The following is a 23449-nucleotide window of genomic DNA, read 5'->3' on the forward strand; positions in this document are numbered from 1 at the left end:
CCCTTTTCCCGTCCGCCACACGCATGTCCCACCCCTTACGTTGTACAGTACAACCCATCGGCATATACAACTGGCTACCGTAAATTCCTGTGCTTCTCTCGAACATGGAGCGTTATAATTGAAGTCCTGCATAGGTGTGTCCGAGTGTCATGATATTCGAGCTGAGATCTGCCCCTTTATCCGGCAATCGTTTCCAGCATGATGTCAATCTCAAGAACAGGACTTAAACTTCTGTCTCCTATCTCCCTCTATTCCGAACCCGCGAGGTAAACATAGGATTGAACTTGATGTTGATTCATGTCACTGTTGCTTCTCCACACAGACTGCATTAGGTCTTCTTTCCCCAGAATCCTCCCAAGCTACAGGGCCGCAGACGTACATTAGCGCCATCAGTGTGAAGAAGCCATCGAATCCTGGCCCCGGAAAAGGAGAGCGGGAACGGGAACGGGGCTAATTAACGGCGGATCGAACGCCACTCCTTCTGGGGACTCCACCCCTCTCCTTTTCCAGAAGAAAAGGGGGGTCGTCAGCATGCAAGTCGTATAAAAAATGTCCGGAAACAAAACAAACCTGAGCAATCAACGACTCGCATCCACACATCCCCGGCGTTCCACCACATGGTCTCTGCATGCAACTTGCAGGGCCAAGAGCGGAGATTTGACAGCAGTAACGGCAACGCGGGGATATGGCGTGGTTTTTGTAAGCGCTACGGGTACTAGTACCTTGGCTCAGGAGCACTAGTAGCCAGTCCCCAGGTGGCATCCAACGGTCTCCAACACCTTGGAATCTAATAATAAGCAGGTTCATACGCTTTGAGTCGGCCGCATCATGCTCAACGGTGCGGAGATGTACGCGGAGAGGAGGTCACGAGAGAGAGACAAATGCCGGACCCCGTCTTATACCCGGGATCTAGGCCTAACGGGTTGGCTAGAAGCAACCGGCAAGGAGTACAGCGAGGTTCATATTGCACCGAAGTGTTCATTGATTGTATTCATGTACCAGTATCCTTTTGGAGACAAGGTGCATCTCCAACCGAGCGATCGGCAGGTCGTTCTGCCGAGACGGACTCCAAGTTGAGGCCGTTGCTGTTGTCCTGTCAAGCCTGTGACAACGATTGGCATCTTGGCTTACCTGCGAGAAGGAAGAACAACCAGAACTCCCACGCAAGACGACCAATCCTATACTACTAGTACTGGACCTAACAAAGCTTGCTGGTGGAAGTACGAGTATGATATCCATCCCTGATAGACTGAACTCTTACGCAGATTCGTCTCTCGCAATCGGGGTCAGTTCCATACATGTAGCTCACCTGACCACATGTAGTAGAATGTAAGGCTCTACTCAGCTGCAGCTCTGGTTCTTGGAGAGCTTCCCTCCCAGTCACAGTTCATAAATATCCCTTTCGGTTCCATTCAACTTTCCACCAATCTCCCGTCCGGATACCGGTAAACGTGCTCTGCAGCAACCCCAGTCCGGGCCACCGTCCCACTCCTCGGAATAGCATACCTACTCTATCCGGCGAGCATCACGAGAATGAGGTATCGAGGCAGCTCGAACCCCGAGTTAGGTCCGGAGTTTCCGTGTTATGCAGACATACTGACATATCCAAGTCTCAAGAACTTACATGTAGTCTAGTATCACCCCCAGTGCTTCGGGGACTGAGATTGGCAAATTGACGGAGGCTGTCCTCTTGTCAATGCCGACTGCAAGCGGCTCCATGCCTGTCGGGACTCTGCATGCCTTGACCAAGGGCGGCGAGCCTTCAAACTTGAAGTCCATTTCGCCCAGTTCGTGGGTCACCGTCCAAGACTCCAAGGGGCTGCCACATGACCACCTGATGCGGCGTTGTCAATGTAGAGCAACCCAGCCGGCATACTTGGTACAAATGAGAGAGAGCATCCTCAGAGTGACCTTCGAGTCACGGGTGCCTTGCGATTGTTGAGCATCTCAACGAAGGAGACCCGTGCGCTGAGCAGGCAAATACAACAGTCTTGAGCGAAGTACTGTATCCTAACGTACTAGGCAGGTACGTATAATCACTACCCACGTACACACCTGGACTGCATTTTCCAGTGCCATTTCACGTTCAATTGTCTTCGGGGGGTTCTGTGTCGGTTGTGTATGACCCGTGAAAGCAGTAAAGGTCCTGGCCGTCGTCGGCACACATCCGAAGAATACAACTTAACGATGAGGTCTAACTTACATATTTACCTAGGTACCTAACAGGGAGAGAGGGGGGAGCTGTGTCATCACCACCTGCAGCTACATACAATTCACCTTGATATGTGACCATGGTACGGACGAGATGAGCAGTAATGGCACCTTGGATAATACAACATAACCCTACATGAGGAAGCTGAGCCCAGCTGAGCACCCTTCTGTGCCATGATGTTGATAGTATAATGTTAGTCATCCATGATCATTAGGCACTGTTTCATTCACCCGTACCAGACTACTGTCAGGCAGTCAGGGTGAATGTAATGTTGCCAGTGATGCATCACAAGAGACCTTTGCCCTCTCTCCCTACTAGTAGTACTAGTAGTAGTACCTAGGTCGGTAGGTAAGCAGATAAGAGTATGTTGCCAGCATCTCAACACTGCCTGTCGCCAGTGCTATCGAACCTAGGCGGTCTAGCACCATCAAGTTGGGCTGATTGCCTACGTACTGTGTAGGGAAGATGCGGTACTGTACCTTAGGTAGATGTAAGGTACTTGCCAGGAGCAAACCCGGGCTTGGGCTTTTGTACTGCGCGGTGGTTAAACACGGAGATTTACTCCCAGTCTAAGGGGCTGCGATTCCAGGCAAGGCACCAGCAGAATACATCAATCAAGCACCGACACAGAACTAGGAACTCTCATAAACTCAAGAAAACTTAATTGATAGGTACTCAGCGAGACATGGCACGCGAGCTAGCATCATGATATGACCGCTCCAAAACTCAACGCCAAAAGCCAAACCAAACCGCTACCAAATATTTACTTTCCTTTTCGCCCCGAGTTATGCCAGCCCAATTGTTCATACAAATCAATTCCTTGTTATTGGATGCGCCGCCTCCTAGGGCTAGGGCAGTCCAAAGAAACGGAACCATCTACTTCCAAAGCTCGCTTGGGTAATACTTTCAAGACATAATTTGTCTTGCACATGGTTGGTGGTGTTGTCCGGGGGACACTTGGCGATCCGGGTTTCTTCGACGACGACGATGACTTGACGAGGTTGCGGATCTGCAACCTCCGCTCTTCGACTTTGAGGGCCCACGCAAGAGTGAGCAGGACCTCCTTCGACGGCAGTGCGGCTCCGTTCAGCCCCCAGCTTGCCGGCCCGCTACGGGGCAACTGTCGCTGCGAATCCCCTCCAGCAGCAGCAGACGGCGCCGACACGTCGTCTCCCGAAACCCGGTCGACCGCGCATCCCTCAGATGACACGAACCGCAATGCCTCCATCGTCGCATCCAGTAAGGGACGCGCCAGATTGGGGCTGCAGGTAAGGATCTTCCGAAGTAAACGGAGTCTCAGGGTGGTCGAGGAGGGACGAGTCTGCGACGCTGCGGCTGCTGGGGAGCTGCTGCGGCTGCTGCTGCTCGTTGGTGGGCGCGACAAGATTGGGTTCGCCGTCGGTGAGGAACTCGTTGAAGTCGAATTCGTAGTTTGTCGCCGTGAACTGGAACGCTTCGGTGTCGTCACCAGCCACATGATCGTATTCAAAATCGGACGAGTTGGGAGTAGCAACAAGCCCGCTTTCAAGGACATAGCGATCTGTGTCATTGGCCTCTGGCAAGCAGAAAGCATCGCCGAGGTGGAGGCCAGAAGGAACTGGAGGTGCAGGAGCAGGGCCAGCGCCGGGGGCAGTTGTTGCCGCGACGCTGTGAGCCACGCTGAAGGCTGTGCTTCCGCCGACCGACACTGCAGGTCTTGGCACAACATCGCTGCAGGATGTTGTGTCGCGTCGGGGGAGGCATTCGCCGTGGGCGTGGTGATGGCGGCGTCCGCAAGAGGTGCTGCGACCGTCGCGGCCTTGCTCTGCTCCTCGTCGGCCTCGGGAATGGGGCTTAGGGCGGGGGAGAGTGATGCCGGGTTAACTGTGGTAGTGGTACTGGTGGCGGAGGGGATGGACTGCAGGAGCTGCTCCAGCGCGCTGGTTTCGCCAGGTGCCGAGGGATGACCGTCCTGAGAACCGAAGAGTGTCTGGGAAAAGGTGACTGGGGATTGACGCAGGCCATCAAAAGCAGACGCCGTCCTGGATACGACGCCGGTGGTTTGTTGGAACTTTCGGATCTCCTCGAGCAACGCAAGGTTTGTTTGCGTGGCTTCGTGGAGGGCGCGCTCAAGGTCTTTATTCCTCCGTTCCAAAGCCTCAACTTCCAGGCGCTTCCGCTCTCGCGACGACTGGGCGGCACGGCGGTTGCGGAGGACGCGCTCGACACGGCGTTGTTCTTTTTCGTCCTCGGTCTTGGCACGTTTCCTATCAACTTGTTAGCATCCACGGCGCCAAGACAATTGAACGGTTAGGCCATACCTGGGAGGGAGGTTCGTTTTTGGCTCCGGAAGTACCTGGCCCCATGACTTCCTCTTCTTGACCGGCTTCTTTTCCGGCTCTGGTGTTGACTCAGCCGGGGCGGCCGGAGTCTGGGTGAGGCTGGTCAGGCCGGAGAGCATGCCGATGTCGGGCTTCTTCTCGTCGACAAAGGACTTGGGCGTCAACATCTCGAGGGGGTTGACGGTGGTGGTGGTGGATGCGGAATCAGGGCCAAACAGAGACGGATACATCTCGTCGGGCGTGGAAAGCAACGACTCTGCTGGAGAGTCGTCGATTCTGACGCTCGGTGAGGATGTGTGGGCGGCCCAATGATCCATTTTGGGATATTGGTGCAAGATCACCACCAGGAGGACTTGTGTGCTTCTGCGTATTGATTGTAGGGATTTGTTGCGGAAGAGCAGCAGAATTGTGGTATTGAGGCGCCGTCCCAGTTCCTCAATACAATATATTCACACTAAAAGAGAAGTGTCAAGGGTCGTGCATAGCGGATGACGAGTCCATCAGTGAGTCAAGTGACCCATCAGTCGTGGATTGGCTCACAAGCCTGGTTGCGCTGGGTGAAGAGGACAGATTGTCTTCTTTGGAGTTGGTTGACTGAGCACGGGTGTCAGACGAGGGACCAGGCTGCTTTATCATGTTCTGGCCACGTCTCCAAAATTGGATCCAGTTGTGGCCTGAGGCAGCAAACACTCGGATCCATCGATCCACAGCCGTTTTGGTTGGCAGGCCGTCTTTCGCAGCCTCCGAGCCAAACACGGAAATCGGAACGGGTCCAAGAAAGGGGCTGCCGAAAACCCCCCTTTCACCCTTTCTCTCTAATGATTATTACGGAGTAGACACAGGTACGGAACGTCGAAGATCTGAGGGAGTCGAGCTCCCTAGTACACTAACGTTCCATAGAATAGAGACTATATCTGATAATTTTCTCTTTCTTGAATGAATGCATAGAGTCAAAACCCATGGCATGGAAGCCAAAGGCCTACGTCGTCAGCAACATCGTTCTTTGTGGAACCAACATTGGATTACCTACTGCAGGTTCTCTGACGCCTTTCGGCACAGCCGCCTGTATCTCCAGCTTTGCAGTCTCACCAAGACTCCTCATTCGCCCCTTTTTCTCTCCCTTCTTGATAGCGCTGACTACGCCTCCTTCGTTCCTCCACTCGAGTCTCCGTAATCCCCACAAGTGTTGCTCGTAAACTTTCGCCCTTCCATTCTCTGCAGTCTGCACATTGGAGTCCGTTGTGCAGTGGCTCACCTTCTCAAGCTGAAGCACTGGTGGCACGCTGCCGAGACAATTGCACTCCACTGGCAGTCGCAATACACATGTAATTGACAGTGGATTCTTTTCGATTCCATTCACTCCTATCCGTATTCACTCCCATTTCTGGTATTGTATTGGCTATATAAAGAAACTTGGCGATATTCTCTCAATCAAATCAGTGTGTGACCGTTGCGGTTTGGCTGGAGTTATGCTGCCACAGCATTCGACTACCTATGGGCGGGCCGTAATATAAAGCGGAAGCCTGCGGAAGCTTGGGGGGCGATTGAAGTGCCATCAGGCTGAATATGGATCCCCGGAGTCAAGGGCTCAAGGCAGGCACAAAGAGATGCTTCGAGCCGCGCGAACAAAGCCGGCACTCGTCTTTACCGGGTGCAAGATCGTAGAAATCCGCCAAATAAATGAAACCCCATATTTTACGACTCGGCAATGCGACGGCCCGTCCAGACACGGATGCATCTTGTATGTAGGTTGAAAGTGCGTTAGGGTTTGGAGAAGTCTGTAGAACACTGGCAGCTTCTGTGCTCTTGATGTTGCTCCTAGTCGCAGCTTCTGCTGAGCCAACTCCTTAGCATGATATGCGGCTTATGGTGCTGACTTACTACGGATATAGCTTTTTGTACGGAGTACTACGGGAATAGATTTTTTGTGCTGACTTCGTAAGCCTGGGCTGACAACTTCAGTATTTGCCCAATATAGTCTAACCTGCACATAACGATCAGAGGCATAACGATTACCTGGCTTTGACGATTACTATCGCGATCCCATCGTTATTTGTATGGGAAATTGCTAGTTCCTGTCTACTACGATAATCGTTGGATTCTCAGCTTAGTAATCCATACAAATCGCTGTATTCAGGGGTGCCCAGGAGGTATCCTTACCCCTGAATCGCCCTGCCCGCAGGCCAATTTTGACCCTACCGTATGATCTCGCGAATAAGGGAAATTAAAAAGTGGCTAAGGCAAGCCCAGCTCAACCAGCTCAGCGCAGCAAAAGCGAGCAAAAGATGCAGGACAGCCACATCTAGCCACAGTTGCCTTGGTGCCCTGGTCCTCCCATTGGTGGATGTCTCGCTGTGCGGGCTGGGCATGTCCACCTTTAATTTCCCTTATTCGCGAGATTATACGGTATTTTACTGGTTTTTCCAAACCTGTGAAAGCGATTTCCACACAGTAAGCTTGGATCAGGATTCCAAGCAGTCTGCAACGCCAGGAAAGTAGTAAAATCAAGCGACTTGGCTGTATCTAGAGCTTCAGAGAGCGAATGAGAGCCCCTGACCTTCCGTTTGGGTAAAAAGTGGGTAACCTGGGCATAGCGATAACCTGGGATCTACGATTAAGATTCTGTAACCCGGGCCAATCGTTATGTGCAGGTTAGACTGTAAAGAGCGCCTGATGAGGATGCGTATGCGAATCAGGAGCTGTATGCATGATCGTTGGCTGCAATCCAGACGCTGGGGTTTGGCCCAGGCGGCACGTGCATGTGTGGTTTGCAGCTCAGGCACGACACTGCGGGAGCCTGGAGCTGAAGGCCCTCTGCCGTTGAACTCGCAATTTCTGTTGACCACACTATTGTTTCTTTTTCGTGAAAATATATCTCTGATATATCGAGACTCGACCCCATATAACAAGCGGCGCATCTCCGTCCTCCTTGGTATATTGACTTTAGACAAAGACTATCGATACTGGCTCCGGAGTCCAGATGCTCTGAGCCATGCAGTCGTCGCAACGCCGTCGCAGAGAGTGGGGTTTCCTGCTTCAGACTTTCGCAGCACAAGCGAGCCATCGGCTGTTTTCTCCGTCGGCCTCCCCACAATCAAGCCATGTGAGTGCGTCCAATTTGGATCGCTTCTATCAAAGCCGGCCCGCCGTCCGCGGCCGTTTTCTTTTACCACTCCCAACCCGATTCGGATCTGGGAGGGTCAACTTCGAGTCGTTGCATTTTCTACTGTACTGGTGGAGACAGGATCTGTATGGAATCTGGGGAGCCGAAGATGGTGGGTGGAGTGGACGGAGCCTACACTACACTAGAGGGACAGAGCCACATGGCAATTGATCCTCCGTACTCCGTTCCATCTTGCCCTTTCGAGCGAAGTGAGCGCTCGGGTGTGGGTGCCAGAACCAGAAGTCTGGGGTAGTGTCAAGCGGCACGCATTCCACGTCTTATTATAGCATCGCTTTTCGAATGATACTCGAGCCGATCAGACGCCGGGATTCACGTGGCTATCTCCTCCGTCTGATGCGGCTCCGACTGCTCTGTCCAGAGATATATTACATGCTGATGCGTGCCGTCCCCGACTGCCCAGTGTGTGCCATGGGTCATGTCAACCACCTCGAGGCGGCAGTCGAAAGTGTCAGGTGATAACGGCAAGACATCTCCTCATGTCTAATGAGCAGAATTTTAGAACAGGAAAATACAAAGATTCTGCCTCTAAACCGATACCGTCCGTCCGTCTATCAGACCACCTCACCCCGGCCCTTTTTTCCTCTTTTAGATTCTGGATCACTCCGAACGCCTCTTACACCGAACATGCGAACCGCTCAGACGCCACCCCGTCGAGATAGCGCTCTCAGGTTGTTGTTGATCTACTTTTCCGGCCCTCTCAAAAGACCGGATCCCATCCTGCACCCCACTGGTGAGGTCCCTTGATGAGTCCCTCAATATCGCTGGTGACCCAGCCGCCGTAAAAGTCCGACGGCGGCGGATGGGCTCTCTCATTGTCTACATAGCACTCCCAGGGACCGACGAAGAAGGCAAGATAGCCCTTGATCGCCTCGTACTCCTTTGGCGGCTCGTTGTACGACCAGATGCGGTTGGAGACGATGTCTGCCGCGGATATGGGGCTCATGATGGCATAGTATGTCGCGGCGCCGTAGAATTCGGAGAAGGTCGACCGCGGCGTGGTAGAGAGAGGCAGCCGAACCCTGCTGGGCGGAATGTAGTAGACTGTTGGGGAAAGGGTCAGCAGCCGTCGATGCACGCGAAACCACATCTCGAGCCCCGCAGAGGACCGAAAGAGCGGAGGGAAGGGGTTGGGTTAGAGGGGGACTGACCAGGAGCATGATGGGTTTCCAGCACCCAGAATGCCTCGCCGGGCGGGCAGTCAGCTAGTAGCTGGCCGTGCCACTTGATTTGGATGTGCCGGGAGGTTCTCTCCACGACCGGCGGACGGGGGAAGGTTGTGACGTTGTGTTTCCGCATCGCAGACATGTTTATGTCGCCGGTCCAAAGGGGATAGATGGTAGGTTTCTCGGAACTGGTACGGAGGGAAAGAGGAAACTTGAATGGGAGAGCCTAAGGCCTGACCGAGGGCATTGACGGTCGTGAGAAGAAAAATTAAAAAGCTATTTCGATTTCTCGAAAACTCGACTAGGAGTATCCATGTGCTTGACAGCGGGACCGCTCCAGTGTTGTGGCTTGAACACAGGCCCACTGATACCTTACCAGCACACAAGACCCTTGCCACGTGCGGTTACAAGGGCAAGTGCACCCTGGAAACATTGCCTAGGTTTGGTAACGTTGAAGTTTTGCGAAGGGGCGCACTAGCCACACCGCTGCGTCATGAGGCCACTCAAGCCGCACTTGCATGCCCCACCAGAAGCCGACCAACCGGATGTGGCCAGCGACGGGCTCAAAGCCCCTGTAACTTTGGTCTTTGGCCTCGAAGTCAGCGTAGTGGCTGCCTTGTCTTCTCAGCCGCCACCTTTTTGCCTTTCAACATCACGCTTCATCTCCGACATTCGCCAACGACAACTCAGTCGATCGGGCCTTTTCCTCCGCCTCCGACGTACATCTTGGTGATACAAGCACCCATTCGACACCATGGCAAACCGACAACTTGCCCGGGATATGCAAACAGAGTTTCAGGCGCGGGTACATTTGCCCCTCAATCTTGACCGTGACCCCGCGCTCGACGGCGAGCGTTGGGATGTCTGGACAAGAGATGCTGACGATCGAACAGTTCAACGCCAAGCAAGCGAGACGCGAAGCACAGAAGGCAGCGAAGCAAGACAATGAGCTAAAGAAGCAGATTCAGAATGTGGGTTCACCCCGGTCGTTATCATCATAAGTCCCAACCCACCTCACCGCCGCATTTTAAACTGACCGGAACGGCTCTCGAACAAACCAGCTCCTCAAAAAGGGCGAGACGGCACAAGCCGCGCAAAAGGCGCGCATGCTTCTCGCGAAACAGGCGATCGCGGCGCAGATGGACCAGGCGGCCGACATGGCGGAGCTGTCGCTGGCGCAGATCCAGGCCAACAACGCCATGAACCGCATGACGCACATGATGGCGCAGTCGTCGCGGACCATGCAGCGGGCGCAGCGCAGCGCGAATCCGGAGCGGACTTTGCTCACGCTCGAGCAGTTCCGCGCCCAGAACGAGGAGTACGCCATGTCCAACGGCATCTACCAGGACGCCATGACCCAGAATACCAGTGTTCAGGTTAGTGATGACGCGGTGCATGAGTTGCTGGGCAAGTTAGCGGATGATGCGGGGTTGGAGCTGGGGAAGGAGTTGGGCCAGGCGACGACTAGTAAGGAGGACCCGGTGAAGGAGACGGTTGAGCCGAATCCCGAGGTCGAGGATGCGTTGCAGCAACGGTTGAGGGCGTTGAGGGCTTGATAACTTATGGCCGTGGGGGGTATAGAGGGTGGCGGCTAAGAGGGGGTTTACAGAAGAGGAGGGTTTGCCAGGCTGGTCGGGGTATACGGATCAAGAGGGTAAAGCTACGAAGTCGATGACAATATTGCAAATGGGCACTTGGGGATGCTGCGGATGGGTCTCACACTTGGTCCCCAGCCCCGCTGGGAGGGCATGACATTTATACTGCGGCGTTGGGGTTCGTGTTGGTTTCATTTTCGTTGGTTTGCTGTGCGGAATCATGGCCTGTGGTTTATTGCTGGTGGTATGGAGGGTTTCCTTGTGGTCAGCCGCGTGATTGGGATAGACTTTCAATCGAATTACAGTCAGCAATCAGAGTTATGATGAGTCCTGCCTTGGGACACGAGTGAACCTAGGGGCCTGGCGCCAACCGACAGCCCCTGACTCTGTTTCCATCATGTATGGTGCCAGATCTGGCAGCACCCCTCGCGAAAGGCAGAGTCTTGCTCATTTTATTAAGTTGCCATGGGGAGAAGTAACAAGGTTGACATTTGATACCAGGGCTTTTCATCCATGATGTCCCTACCGAGTTTCAGGGGCTAATGGAATGACAGCCCTGGACCCGGCACCAGATTGGAGCAGGACTTGAGCTTCCAATGGCAATTCGCAAATTGCTAGGTTTATCAAGGAACGGTTTGGTAATGGTCTAATTAGGCTATGACACAGCATGGAGAGGATAACATATTCATTGCCAGATTGCCCCCTACTCCTACCTGAGTCTCGCATTATGAGCATTCTCAGCTTCTGTTTTCTCTGCCATCAGATGATAGATGACTCAAGTCGCTAACTTCAAGTGGATCAAGTTGAACAATATCTTACATGTACTTGTCTGGTGGTTGCGATCAGTGTCGATACCGTTAAGGTGATAACAAGGGTAGGTACCTTACCTTGGCCTGCGTGATTAGCCCAACTTGTATAGCAGACCGGTGTAGTATGACCTCCATGTCTATCTATTTTCTTAGGTCTAAGGATGCCTCTTCCCATGCCATGCTCATCCATTCTTGATCAATACACAATAGCCCAAACCGCAACCGACAGACCTATCCCTTACACGCCGTCACCCGACCTGAAAACCATGCAATGTCAAGAGCCCATACTTCGTAATCACTCCAATACCTCCCCCCAAGATAAGATCCCTCGCTACATATACAGACTCGCCACAGCGGTGATATCCCTCCTTATCATCTCCTGCGCAGCCGCCATCTTCTGGTACAGATCCGGATCCCCAATAATCCTCGCCGCATTCTTCACCTCGCGACAGGTCTCGTCCAGCCGGGTAATAGTCCGCACAATAGTCCCCTCAAGCACATCCGTCAAGTTAGTAATATTCTTAAAACTCATGCCCCTCGCCCATTCATAAACAACCTCCATCAAACCAAACCGGGGTTTAGTAACAAAATCGTTGCTCTCTTCGGAAGATTGGATGACCTGGTGCAGCGTCTGGACTGCATTGACCTTTTCTGATATCTCAACGATAGTCTTCATGCCGCGTTCTAAATTGCTGGTGAGTTTTGGGACGGAGTCGGTTTTTTCCTGGAATACAAAGGCCGAGAGTAAAGCGGCGATTTCAGCGGGCTCGTACTCGGCTAGGACGTTTTCGAGGATCAACTCGGTCAGGACCAGCTCGTCGCCCGAGTGGATCTCGCAGGCGACTTTGCCTTTGAGCTGGATGCGGCTGGCGTCGTCGATGAAGGAGAGGTCTTTGAGGACTTGGATGCGCTGTTCGTAGTCGGGGAGGAGTTGTAGGTTTTGGTCGGAAAGGGCTTGACGAAGCTGGGCGATGTGGGTTTTGACGAGCCACTGGTCGTGGCACATGGCGTAGTGCTTCAGGAAGTGCTTGCACTCGGCCGCGGGGGAGTGGATTGTCTTGATCTCAGCCTCGCGGCGTTTGCTGATGAGGTCGTGGATCTGCAGGCTCTTGATCCGCCCCAGGTCCATTTCGTCCCAGATGTCGGCCGTCCAGGTCTTGCAGATCTGGTGCAGTTTGTCTTTGGCCTTGGGGTAATCTTCGCCGCCAAAGATGGCGGGCAGGACACCCTTGGTGATAGTCTTGGTGAGGCATACCAAGTCGCTGATGGGGACGTGCAAGGTTTTGGTGTTAATGTGTCGCTTGGACTGGGGCAACGGCGTGAGGTACTTCCGGAATGCGGGGACGAACGGGAGCAGGTCAGTGTCGTTGCGGATTTCTCGGTTGGTCTTGATCTCGAGCACATGCAGCGTGGGGTTTGCCGCGCTGCTCTTGACGCTCGCTCCCTCGGCAAGAAGGATACCAGGCGTGCGCACGCCTTCCTTCATCCAAACAATGAGCCGCCCAGGGGAGAACATCTTGCGGCCGACGGGGTTGACCAGCAGTCCGCGGTACAGCTCCTCGGTCAACTGCTTGAAATCCTCGCCGGCTTGGTGGCACTCGTCCATATGGACGTCGCAGACCGGGCATGGGTCCCGCTTGACCTTTGCCAAGTCCGCTTCACCGAGCTTGACTGCCTTCTCGTGCTCAGGCAAGAGTTGCTGGGTGGCGTGTTCTGAGAAACTGCGCTTAATCATTTCCTCGATTTTCAGAGCCTCAACACGGAGAAGGTTCAGGATCATGTTGTACGTCAGACGGAACTGCGACCGGAGCTTGCTAGGCTCGCCGAGTATCATCTGCCGGAGGTCGGTAACAGGAGGAGCCTCGTCCCCGCCTGGTGGAACGATGATGACCGAGCCGACGGTGTCCAGGCCGCGCCTCCCAGCTCTGCCAGCCATTTGGGTGTACTCCCCAGGAAGAAGGTTCCGGAACTGGTGGCCGTCGTGTTTCCGATACCCAGAGAAGACCACAGTCCTGGTTGGGAGGTTCAGCCCCATCGCAAAGGTCTCGGTGGCAAAGAGAACTTTGACGAGCGTCTGCGCAAACAGGATCTCGACGAGCTCTTTCACAATGGGCAGCAGCCCACCATGATGGACAGCGATACCACGAGACAGCAACTCCCTCAGCCTGATAATCTGAGGCAGAACACGGTCTTCGGGCTTCAATCGCGCAATCGACTTTTCGATAATCATGTGAATAGCACTCTTCTCCTGAGCCGTGCAAAAGTCCTGGTTGCTCAGCGCATCTGCATTTTCCTCGCACCTCTTTTTGGAGAAGACGAAGATGCAGGCAGGCAACAGGTTCTGCTTCTTCAAAAACTGCACCAGGTGAACCCAGAGGTTCTTGTCCTGGTTTGCCGAAGTGAAGCCTCCAGGTCTTCCTGTCCGACCCATGTGGCCTGGGGCATGGCTTGCACGGGGCGGCCCGCCCCTGCCCCTCTGCTGGCCACCCCCTCTGCCACCACCACGTTGCTGATTAGCACCCCTCTGCGCTCCGCCCCGGGCTCCGCCTCTCTGGTTGCCGCCCCCTCTCGACGGTGGCGGGGCTGGTGCGATCGCTTTCGGCTTGTCCTTGCCTTGTATCGCAGCATTGGCATCCTTCCAGCCCTTCTCGAGAAATCGCTTCTCTGAATCGACAATCTTGAAAATGTTTTTGTTCCCCCAGAGATAGTGTTCCAGAGGTACGGGTCTCTTCGGCGTCGATATCACATAGATGTCCTTTTGCTTCGTCCGGCCCACCCAAGAGGCAAACTCGTAGGTATTCGGAACCGTGGCGGAAAGGAGGATAAGTGAGACGTGCTCCGGCAGCATGATAATAACTTCTTCCCACACGACGCCGCGTTCAAAATCGTTCACGTAATGGACCTCGTCGAAGATGACGAACTCAACGTCGCGAATCAGATCGGCGCCACGGTAGAGCATACTCCGTAGAATCTCGGTCGTCATGATGAGGCAGCTAGCCTCTGGGTTGATCTGCACATCGCCCGTCAAGATGCCGACTTCATCGAATGTCTGCCTGAAATCGCGGAACTTTTGGTTGCTTAGTGCCTTGATAGGAGAGGTGTAGATCGCTTTCGTCATGTGTTTCGCAGCCAGGGCGATTGCATATTCTGCAACGACAGTCTTGCCAGCCGAGGTATGTGCCGCAACGAAGACCGAATCGCCATTCTCGAGGTGGTAGATAGCCTCCTTCTGAAACGTATCCAGCTCGAACGGCCATTCTCTGGCCATATCCGGGACCAGCTCCCGGAAGTTGGGCATCTCCCGCTTGATGTCGACCATGTGCGCCCATTCGCGGCCAGCTTTTCTAGCGCTGGACGCTGCAAGCGTGCCACGCGGCTCCAGCGCAGGGAACTCGACCGGCAGCATGGAGTCGATATCTTCCACATCGCCCTCCTCTTCTTCATCCTGCTCAGTGCTATCGTCATTGACAGGCGGCTTCTCCCCATCCTCCACCTCAGCACTAGGCGCACCTTCGGGCTCTTGGTCCAGCACGTCCTCCACTTCCTTTGCCTGCCTCTCGCTCTCAGCGTCGGCCTGCTTTTTCCTCCTGCTAAAATCGATACCCCGGGAAAGTCCGGGCGCAACCTCCAACAGCCCACCCTCGCCAAGTTTTATGACTCTCTCCAACTTCTTCCTGCTATCCCCGTCTTCGGCGGTACTCGACGTTCGCAGCTGATCCTCCAGCGCAGCCGTCGACTCAATCCCCTCCAAGCCGCCCGGAGCGAAGGGAAAGAAGCCTGCCGCGCCACGAACGAAATCTGCCCGGCTGGCTGGCTTTCGGTGCATCGAGGTGCTAGTCTTGGCCGTGGCATGGGACGCGGGGACAGTGACATTGCGGTAGCCCGTGACACGGCCCTCCAGGCCATGGCGGATGAAGCGGGTGACGGTGCGCGACTGGGTGGGTGCGATGCGGAAGAGGAGGGAGTAGTCGGTGGGCGTGTCCCAGCGTTGCTGCAGCCTGTTCAGCCACTCGGTCGAGAAGGTTGTGGATGGAGAGAGGTATTTCGCTTCGAGTTCGGCTCGTAGCCTGGCTGGGTCATGTTGACGTGGGGCGCGGTCGACCTTCTCGTCGAGAATGTCGTCGATTACGTCGAATGTGGCTTTGTCGTGTAGTTGCAGCCTTTGCATGGCATCGCTGAGGTCGGATGCCATCGTGGCGGGAGTTCAGGCTGACAGAGCAACTAAAGCACGAAGAGATCCCACCAGACTCAGAAGAGAAATCAATGAGAACTATGTCGAGGCCTTAGAAAGTCCCGTCATGGCACCGCTGGGTGGTGATGCTTCAAGTCTTATTGTCAATGCTTTGTCTCGGCGGGGAGCAGCTTGACCCCGCCAAACAATTGTCATTGTGGGACACTGGGAAGAATAAGCGAAGGGTTAGGGTTCAATATTCAAACAAGGGGCAGTGAATAAGATCATTTAATCCAGACATGACTCCATGGCCATTGCCCTGCCTACCAAAGACCATCCATTTCCGCCATGACCTCTTCCTCGTCCTCGAAGCCCATACTTTGTCGTGCCGCGGCTTCACTGCCAGGAGGTGAATTAACCTGTGTGCTGGTACCAGCGCTTGCATTTCCCTCTCTTCTCGATTGAGACGCAGTCTGCACAACTGCCTCTGCCTCTGCCTCTGCCTCTGCCATAAGCGCATCCAAGTCATCTTCGTCTCCTCCATCCCGTTGATTCTCCCCCCTAGACATGCTGCCAGCCACGCCTGGCTGACCTGGCTTGGTTGGCGCCGGCTGTACCTCAACCTCTGCCATCAGCGCGTCCAGATCGTCCTCCTCCAGTTCATCATTCTGTTGTGTGAACCCCTTGTCTGAAGGATTCCCAGATATGCTCTGGACAGCCCCTGATGCCGCACCAGGTGCATTCTGTCGTGCGCCGACCCCTGACTCTGCCTCGGCCATCAACGCATCCAAATCATCCTCATCCGGCACATCGTGTGCCATTTGCCTGGGCGGCTGTGCACTGCTCTGAGCATCCGTCCTGGGCCGCGGGGTAGCGTTGTATATGTCGTCGTCGCCAAACAGATCATCCTCGTCCCTTGTTGGCGTCGTTGGCCGCTCCCGCGAGGCATTCTCAAAGATCGGTGCGATTCTTTCGGGTTGCGGCAGGCTAGACTGTTGTTCACGGCCCGGGAATTCGCCCTCCTCCTCCGCCTCAAAGGTCGCCTTCGGCCTGCACTCATCGATCCATTTCAGGCGTGCGTTACGCATTGCCGTCTTGTGGCCCTCCTTCTCGACCATGGCGAGGGCGTCTAGGAAGGTGGCTTTGGGGAAGAGGTCATCGAGCCAGTCTTGGTAGAAGGAGAGCAGGCGGGCGGCGTCGGAGAACTGGATGATGGTTACTGCGGGTGGACTCGGGATGAATGGAGAGATGGAAATTACCTCGTGGCCCTTGCCCTTTAGTTTCAGCCTTGGGGCCATCTTCCGCAGCTTTGGGATTCCTTTCTCAGAAAGGAGCCTGTTGGCGGAGGGTTAGCCTGTGGGACAGAATGGATTGGAAGTAAGGCCACGAACCGAGCCTCGTCCAGTTTCACTCTTGGAGCCCGGGGCTTCTTTTTCAGATCTATCTCCTTCTCAATACCTAGGACATCTTTCTTCTTTTTACCGTCGTCCTTTGCTTTCTTCCCTGCTGGTTCGGGGCTCGGGGACCTGAAGGGGTTGTCATCGTCGTTCCAGTCGGCGAGATAGTTGTCGATGAAAGTATTGCTATCTGCTCTTTCATTTGCAGTGCCAGCTGGCCTGGAACTCGCCGTTGCAGGCATTGTGTGAGTAATTATCTCGTGTCCGTTGCGGTTCGTTGTCAAGTGAAGAATAAGTCGGTGTCAACAGCAGGAGCATGGGTGATGAGACGCGTCGCGTGAATGGTCTCAATTAGTCCATCAACCAATTGTGGCTGGGCTTGGCGCGTAGGTGTGGCTGAAATGTACAGTACATCATGATACCGTATTTACACGGTCTGCTACGTTGCGGCCTTAGGCAGTCCAACCTTGAGCTTCCAAACTCCAGGAAGCTTCAAACCGACTGCGACGACTTGAAACTTCGATTGCTCACAACTCGCGAACTGCCCGACGACGCCTTTGTCGCCGCCAACATGTCGAACCCTCCGACTCAGACGTACCAGTTTCCGAGCAAGACAGTCCAAACAAAATACCCCGTGAGTATACGGACCAATTGCTGGGCATTTTCCTCATTCCTCAGTTTGCTAAACTGAAATCAGCTCATCGACAATGACCCGTACGTTATTTCCTCCCGTCGATCCATCTGCATCTTGCGATACGTTCACTCCAGATATATCTGACTCAATTGGCTGCCTGCTCAGACACTTCAAGCGCGTGATTCGGTATGCTCGGCCGTCCGACTATGCACACGGCGCCGCGGCGGCGGCTGCTGGGCCAGCTCTGCTCTTCGCCATGGAGAGGTTCGCCCCGTCGTATGCTGGAAAGGGCGGGTTTGCCCAGGCGATGCGTGTGACGAGCTTCATGGGCCTCATGGGTGGCTTCCTGTACTACTATCAGCGCTCTATCCGTACGTCATCCGAATGCCGGTTACTTCATCCCGCTCCTCAACACACACACCCGACTATACGCCCCGGATGGGCCTGAGATTTTAGGCCGAGGGCGTGGTCACGGTTCAATACGTACATGCACTAACTGCCACCATAGTCCGGTTCTACGGCATGAGCGAGAACGCCCGCGAGGTGGAGATGGACATGCGCGAGATGGTCGACAGAGTCAAGGCTGGGTTGCCGTTGTACGGCGAGAGCAGGCTTTCACCTTCCATGCAGGGTGTTGCGGCGCGCCAGTCGAGATATTCGGCGCTCTTTTTCGATGTCCTCCCCTGGTTCAACTTTGTGAACCACAGCCAACACGGTGTCGACACAGCCAAGTACTACCAGCAGGCCGAGAGGGAATTGGAGGCGGAGCGCCTGGCTAAGGGTGGGCGATGAGTTGGAGCCGGTGAGTAGATGGGTGGACGCGGCATGGGAAGCGGGTGATGGTAAGCTGGTGGCAGGCGACTTTGTGGAAACTAGGCGCCAGGTGTACATATGACCTCTAGACGACTGGCCTGCGCAGGCCTCGGGTCAGCACACATTTATTTTCTTACGTTATCAAGCCACCAGTGCTCGAGCATATCGGTGCTGAGAGCCAAGGCAGGACCCTTCAGAGCTACGTCCCAGCTCATCCTCGGGAGACATTCTACTTACGACGAGAATCTACATGCGTTTCCCATCAGTAACGCGCTAGCTCTCCCTTGATTCCAGCTACCCGAGGCACTTCACTTCAAGGCAAGGTGCAGGTGCAAGGTATTCAATTCGCTAACAAATGCTATGCAGTCAATTTCGGTTTTACACACCCGACCTTGCGCAGTTGCTAAATACAAGATTCGTCTTACTCCCTTGGGCAGCCTGGCTGCTACGCCCGTTATTCGGCCACTCCAGCAACTTAGGCCCCGGCAACACACTGCGAATAGTACGGCGGCGAGACCGCCTTGCAAGTGTAGCCAGCCTGCAAGGAAGTATCCAGTCAGCGAAGAGCCCGGGGAGCTGCAGACTGCAGAGAGGGAATATAAACTTACGGCGCATTGGGTGCACCCCGTGTAGCCGTTTCCACCACACTGGCCGAACGCCTGGACAGCGCACGCCTGAGGCTCAGACGGCGCGGCGGCTCCCCCATCCGGTGAAGCGGCGCCGCCGCCGCCAGCAGCCGGGGCGATAGCGGTAGGCGACGAGCCGACCTTGCAGCTCGACTCGCAGCCGGCACAGCCAGATCCAGGCGTCTTGACGGTACCGCCCGAATAGACCGCCGGTCCCGGAGCGACATAGGTGCTGAGCGGGGCGTGGATGTTGACCCTGATGCCGGGGTCATTAGCACTATAAGCCCCGGGGAACTTGACCGTTGCCGGGCTGGCATTGCCGCCACCCTCCACAGTAATCTGATAGCAGCTCATATAAAACTGGGCGCCCCCCGCCTGGCCGGCCGTGTGCAGCGCCAGCGCCTCAGCACGAAGCAAGTAATCGCCCGAGGGGATGTCAGCTGGGATTTTCACGTCCATCCTGCCGCAGCAGGCACTAAGATCACGCGTGCCCCAGTTATCGTCATCTCCGGAGTTGCCGCCGGCCTTTTTGGACCAGGAATTGGAGAAAATCTTGAACCAGCCCGTCGAGCCGTCGGCTTTGGTCGCGTCGGGCACTTTGGTGAGGTAGACCTGCACGGGACCCCAGTGGGCGCCGCCGATGGCCTCATTCCGGCAGTTCCGGTCGCCGGGCTGCTGGTGCATTTCTACGGTCACGGTGCCGCCGGCTCGCACGGGGCATTTCCCGCTGACCGCCCGCGCGCCCACGTTGCACACGAAGTCCCGGCTGCCGACGTTGGTTACGGGGGAGTTGGAGGCGGGTGTGCGTACGCAGGAGGAGCCGTGCTAAGGGGTTAGTAGGGTACTTATGGTGTGGGGGAGGAAGGGGGAAGGGAGGGGGGACGTATATAGTCGGTGCCGTCCACCCACAGCTGTTGGAAGGTGGCGTGACTGGCTACTTCGCGGGCGGCGATGGCCGTTAGGGCAGCGAGGAATGTTGACTTCATGCTTAGCTGCTGTGGGCCTGTGGCCTGGCTCAGGGGTTGAGATGTGATCTGGTTAGTTGACTTCCAGGGGCAGGAAAGGCGCTAAGGGGATTGCAGCGTACAGACCGTCAGACATGCAACTGACCACTGCCAACCCTATATACCTCGTCTTCTGCCTTTGAGCAGCCAGGTCGACCATCAAAGTGCCCAAGCCCAGGCGGCTCGCCAAAGTCAATTACCGGCCGCATCATCGGCATCATCATCGACCAGGGAAATGCGTGTCGTGTTGGCGCTTCCTCGGCCTCACTTGTGCATGCGACCTGCCGAGATGGGCGTCCGGGGCCCCGGACTGTCTGAGACGGATCACTATACCCCAGATTTGCTGCGCTTGCCATGTTGGTTGTGGAATCAATATGCTGCAGGCCATCAAAAAAACTGGCAATGGCAGAGAATGGTCATGAGGATTGGCGGGCGCATCATGAAAGCAATATCGAGCGGTTATTTACCCGGGAACGCGGCACCCGCGCTCCCCCCGGACTTCCTCAATGGGCCAGGGTGGAAGAGGCTTGAATATCCGTCCCGTTATATATATCGTATATGGACCAGGGCTTACGGGGTAGCTGCCGGCCAGTCTTTTTTGGTCAAGTTGGGAGATAAGATTCGAGCAGGTCCAGGCTTGATATGATGTAGCCGAGGGAACGTTCTAGCATGCCATAACGATCGTGGTTGGTATGATGTTTTGCTGGTTAGATTGTGGGAATCTTCCGGCGGTTTAACTGCTATAGACTGCCAATGCCGAATGCTCTGTTCATAGCTTGAACTCTGAGCGAGAAGGTCTGTGTTGAACCCAGGGGGTTGAAGCACGGGTGACTATATGTAGAAGCAAGGGTGGATCCAAGGGTATAAGTTCTGCAAGCAAAGATCCCAGAGCTAGGAGCAGTCCTAATCCAATCCCTAATTCTGCCTAGGTTTCTTGCAAACTAGTAGTGTTGTTTGTATATCCCTCTTCAACGGTTGTAGGAAGAATCAAGTTGAAACCGGGAACGACACTGCCTACCTACCTTAGGCACTCGTAGCCTTTCGAGGCTAGCTTTATATTACTGCCTTCTTTGCGTACAATCATGGTTGCAGCTTCAATGTCCTTTAACCCCTGATACGGGCCAAGTGGAAGGTTCGGTGAGTTCAAGTCTTGTTGTTCCCATATACATGTAGGCCTTCTTCAAAGAGCGTACAACAATCAGAACCTCTTCCCTCTTAAACTGCCCAGGTCAGACATGCTTAATAAGTTGAGACCGACGTATGATGCTCTGAGTCTTGTTATGTAGTACTCCCGCAACCACGGTGATCAATGCCATGTAGGTTGTCGTACAATACTACCTGACGCATGCTTCCCCGCATTCTACAAGGATATGCCTCTCCGCAGTGTATGACTGCAAACCAATTCATCTCTTATCATGAAAGTCGTTACTAGCTTTTGACGATTCGTTGGCTACGTGCTATCATATTACTCAGTACTACTAACTACTAGCTGTCTAAGCTCACCGGCTGCTCGTATCATTGGTTGCCTACTAGTAACAAGCCAGGAGTAAACATGGCCCGCTTCACATTGTGGACTGTGCTGATGTCAGGGCTCTTGCTCTCAAGACCCAGCTTTGGTTGGCCCGAAACTGGAGGGGAAGTCAGTGTGCTTGATGTGAATACTACGAAGGCTGTTCCACCTCTGGCCCAAGTTATCGATCAAAAGAGTTTCAATGTACTTCACACTGTCCCGCCCCCCTCTGAGGCTCATGGGTTTACGGTAGGTGCCTTCTTAAGCCCCTTTCACCATGTCATGGATTTGGAATACTGACATTACGTTTCCCTCTAGCAATTCGTTCCACCGGGGACAACGAGGGAGTCTCTCATTGCCCGGCCATTCCACATCTACGACGAAGAGTTTCTGGATATCATTGGGCCAAACCCGACTTTGACATTGCTGAACCACACAGACACAGACCCCTTGTTTCATGAAGCCCCCGTATGGTATGGAACCTATGTTTACTAGGAAAAGCGCCGTTGACCGTTTGTTGATACGTCTTGAAGGTACCCTGACACGCATGAGATGTTCTTCTGTCAGAATGCCGGGGCCAAGGCCGCTGGGACTGGGCTACAGAAGTCGGCCATCATTCAGAAGATCTCCTTGTCTGAGATCACCGCCTCTATCACGAGCCAGAGGAACGCTAGCGGGGCAGTCAAAGTAGAGGTCGTGGGCTCCATGGTGATGAACCCAAATGGCAAGTTGCTCAGCTTGATCAACCAGGGTGAGACACTGACTGACATCTATTCAGGTGGAACCAACTACAAAGGGCAGCTCCTCTTCCTCGGCGAGGGCCAGAGGGATACTGTCGCACCGGCCATGTATCTCATGAACCCAAGGCCTCCTTACAACACGACAGGTAAGCCAGTGTACCTATCTACACCCAAGTGCGGATTGAACTTCTGATCATGTTGTCGTTGGTATTGGCAGTGATCCTTGATAACTTCTTCGGGCGGCAGTTCAACTCACTCAACGACGTGTCCATCAACCCCAGGAACGGGGAAATCTACTTCACCGATCCCACGTACGGTTATGTGCAGGATTTCCGACCACCTCCGGCATTGCCCAAGCAAGTGTGGCGGTTTAATCCGGCCACCGGAGCAGTAACTGTTGCGGCTGACGGGTTCAATATGCCAAACGGTAAGGAACGGATGATAGAAGAGGACATGAAGCAGACACCTTCAAGTTGCTAGTGCTGACCCAAGAACTTGAAACTTATCGTGGCATCCACAGGGCTGTCTTTTTCTCCCGATGGCTCCCATCTGTACATCGCAGACACGGGAATGATCCAGGTATTCTTCGGAACCAACTTTACGTTCCCAGCAACCATGTAGGTCCAACAGCAACATACTACCTCATACACCCCCCCTTATTCCCCTCCTCATCTGCTAAACACATCCTCCCCAACAAACCAGCTACCGCTACGACGTCGGAGCAGACGGCACACTCGACAACCGCAAGACCTTCGCCTTTGTGACGCCTGGAGTTCCCGACGGGATCCACGTCGACACCAAGGGCAACGTGTACGCGGCGTGCGGCGACGGCGTGCAAGTGTATAGTCCGTCGGGGAAATTACTGGGCAAGATCTATCTCGGTAGCACGTCGGCTAACTTCCAGTTTGCTGGGAAGGGCCGCATGGTGATATTGGCTGAGACGGAGCTGTACTATGCGACACTGGCGGCTGAGGGGGCGTTCCCGGGGAAGCTTTACGAGTGAAGTGATATTAATGCCTTCCTGTTTTTAGGTATTAGAAAGGACGAGTGATCAGCTGTTGTGTTGTACAGAGTTGTTTCAGGGTCCTGGACAAAAGTCCTGACTTCTATTAGGCAGCGCCAGTCCTCCCAACTAGGTATTGGCTGACAACTGGAGTTTCAGTCTTTCAGGAGACCTCATGATGGCTTTGACTGTTGATGAAACTCTAAGTACATGAGAAACTTAATCGTAGGAGCCTGAGTCATCTTGCACATTACCTTACACTCGGCA

The 23449-nt window shown here is 54.4% G+C and overlaps 9 protein-coding genes across 9 annotated transcripts; 4 read left to right on the forward strand and 5 right to left on the reverse strand.

Moving 5' to 3' along the window:
- Positions 1–514: 514 nt before the first annotated feature.
- N656DRAFT_65803 (uncharacterized protein) lies at positions 515–1534 on the forward strand. The gene is made up of 3 exons (XM_064810456.1): positions 515–699; positions 802–1226; positions 1324–1534. Exons 1-2 carry the CDS (start codon positions 618–620, stop codon positions 1188–1190), a joined length of 471 nt encoding a protein of 156 aa, XP_064675405.1. The 5' UTR covers positions 515–617; the 3' UTR covers positions 1191–1226; positions 1324–1534.
- Positions 1535–2832: 1298 nt separating this feature from the next.
- On the reverse strand, positions 2833–5123 carry N656DRAFT_774057 (uncharacterized protein). Its single transcript, XM_064814186.1, has 2 exons — positions 4513–5123; positions 2833–4458 (listed from the first exon to the last, which is right to left on the reverse strand). Exons 1-2 carry the CDS (start codon positions 4848–4850, stop codon positions 3036–3038), a joined length of 1761 nt encoding a protein of 586 aa, XP_064675406.1. The 5' UTR covers positions 4851–5123; the 3' UTR covers positions 2833–3035.
- Positions 5124–8414: 3291 nt separating this feature from the next.
- N656DRAFT_786449 (uncharacterized protein) lies at positions 8415–9022 on the reverse strand (the record flags this gene model as incomplete). Its single annotated transcript, XM_064816524.1, has 2 exons — positions 8415–8758; positions 8866–9022. The coding sequence occupies 2 exons, from the start codon at positions 9020–9022 to the stop codon at positions 8415–8417; spliced, it is 501 nt and encodes a 166-aa protein (XP_064675407.1).
- Positions 9023–9607: 585 nt separating this feature from the next.
- Positions 9608–10639, forward strand: N656DRAFT_774060 (uncharacterized protein). The gene has a single exon (XM_064814187.1). The coding sequence runs from the start codon at positions 10038–10040 to the stop codon at positions 10434–10436; it is 399 nt and encodes a 132-aa protein (XP_064675408.1). The 5' UTR covers positions 9608–10037; the 3' UTR covers positions 10437–10639.
- Positions 10640–11615: 976 nt separating this feature from the next.
- On the reverse strand, positions 11616–15476 carry N656DRAFT_841436 (antiviral helicase; the record flags this gene model as incomplete). Its single annotated transcript, XM_064818991.1, has 1 exon — positions 11616–15476. One exon carries the CDS (start codon positions 15474–15476, stop codon positions 11616–11618), a length of 3861 nt encoding a protein of 1286 aa, XP_064675409.1.
- A 290-nt stretch (positions 15477–15766) lies between these two features.
- On the reverse strand, positions 15767–17152 carry N656DRAFT_841437 (Swi3-domain-containing protein). Its single transcript, XM_064818992.1, has 3 exons — positions 16847–17152; positions 16715–16790; positions 15767–16660 (listed from the first exon to the last, which is right to left on the reverse strand). The coding sequence occupies exons 1-3, from the start codon at positions 17092–17094 to the stop codon at positions 15779–15781; spliced, it is 1206 nt and encodes a 401-aa protein (XP_064675410.1). The 5' UTR covers positions 17095–17152; the 3' UTR covers positions 15767–15778.
- A 245-nt stretch (positions 17153–17397) lies between these two features.
- Positions 17398–18653, forward strand: N656DRAFT_774061 (uncharacterized protein). Its single transcript, XM_064814188.1, has 4 exons — positions 17398–17486; positions 17550–17566; positions 17652–17857; positions 17995–18653. The coding sequence occupies exons 1-4, from the start codon at positions 17424–17426 to the stop codon at positions 18276–18278; spliced, it is 570 nt and encodes a 189-aa protein (XP_064675411.1). The 5' UTR covers positions 17398–17423; the 3' UTR covers positions 18279–18653.
- A 121-nt stretch (positions 18654–18774) lies between these two features.
- On the reverse strand, positions 18775–19911 carry N656DRAFT_699701 (carbohydrate-binding module family 1 protein; the record flags this gene model as incomplete). Its single annotated transcript, XM_064810807.1, has 3 exons — positions 18775–18837; positions 18908–19750; positions 19831–19911. The coding sequence occupies 3 exons, from the start codon at positions 19909–19911 to the stop codon at positions 18775–18777; spliced, it is 987 nt and encodes a 328-aa protein (XP_064675412.1).
- Positions 19912–21292: 1381 nt separating this feature from the next.
- On the forward strand, positions 21293–23401 carry N656DRAFT_774064 (calcium-dependent phosphotriesterase). Its single transcript, XM_064814189.1, has 7 exons — positions 21293–21688; positions 21758–21912; positions 21973–22163; positions 22218–22325; positions 22397–22606; positions 22700–22796; positions 22882–23401. The coding sequence occupies exons 1-7, from the start codon at positions 21482–21484 to the stop codon at positions 23180–23182; spliced, it is 1269 nt and encodes a 422-aa protein (XP_064675413.1). The 5' UTR covers positions 21293–21481; the 3' UTR covers positions 23183–23401.
- Positions 23402–23449: the final 48 nt, after the last annotated feature.

Source organism: Canariomyces notabilis, assembly GCF_033297395.1.
Source record: "Canariomyces notabilis strain CBS 508.74 unplaced genomic scaffold N656scaffold_1, whole genome shotgun sequence".
In the NCBI taxonomy this organism is placed as follows: Eukaryota; Fungi; Ascomycota; class Sordariomycetes; order Sordariales; family Chaetomiaceae; genus Canariomyces; species Canariomyces notabilis.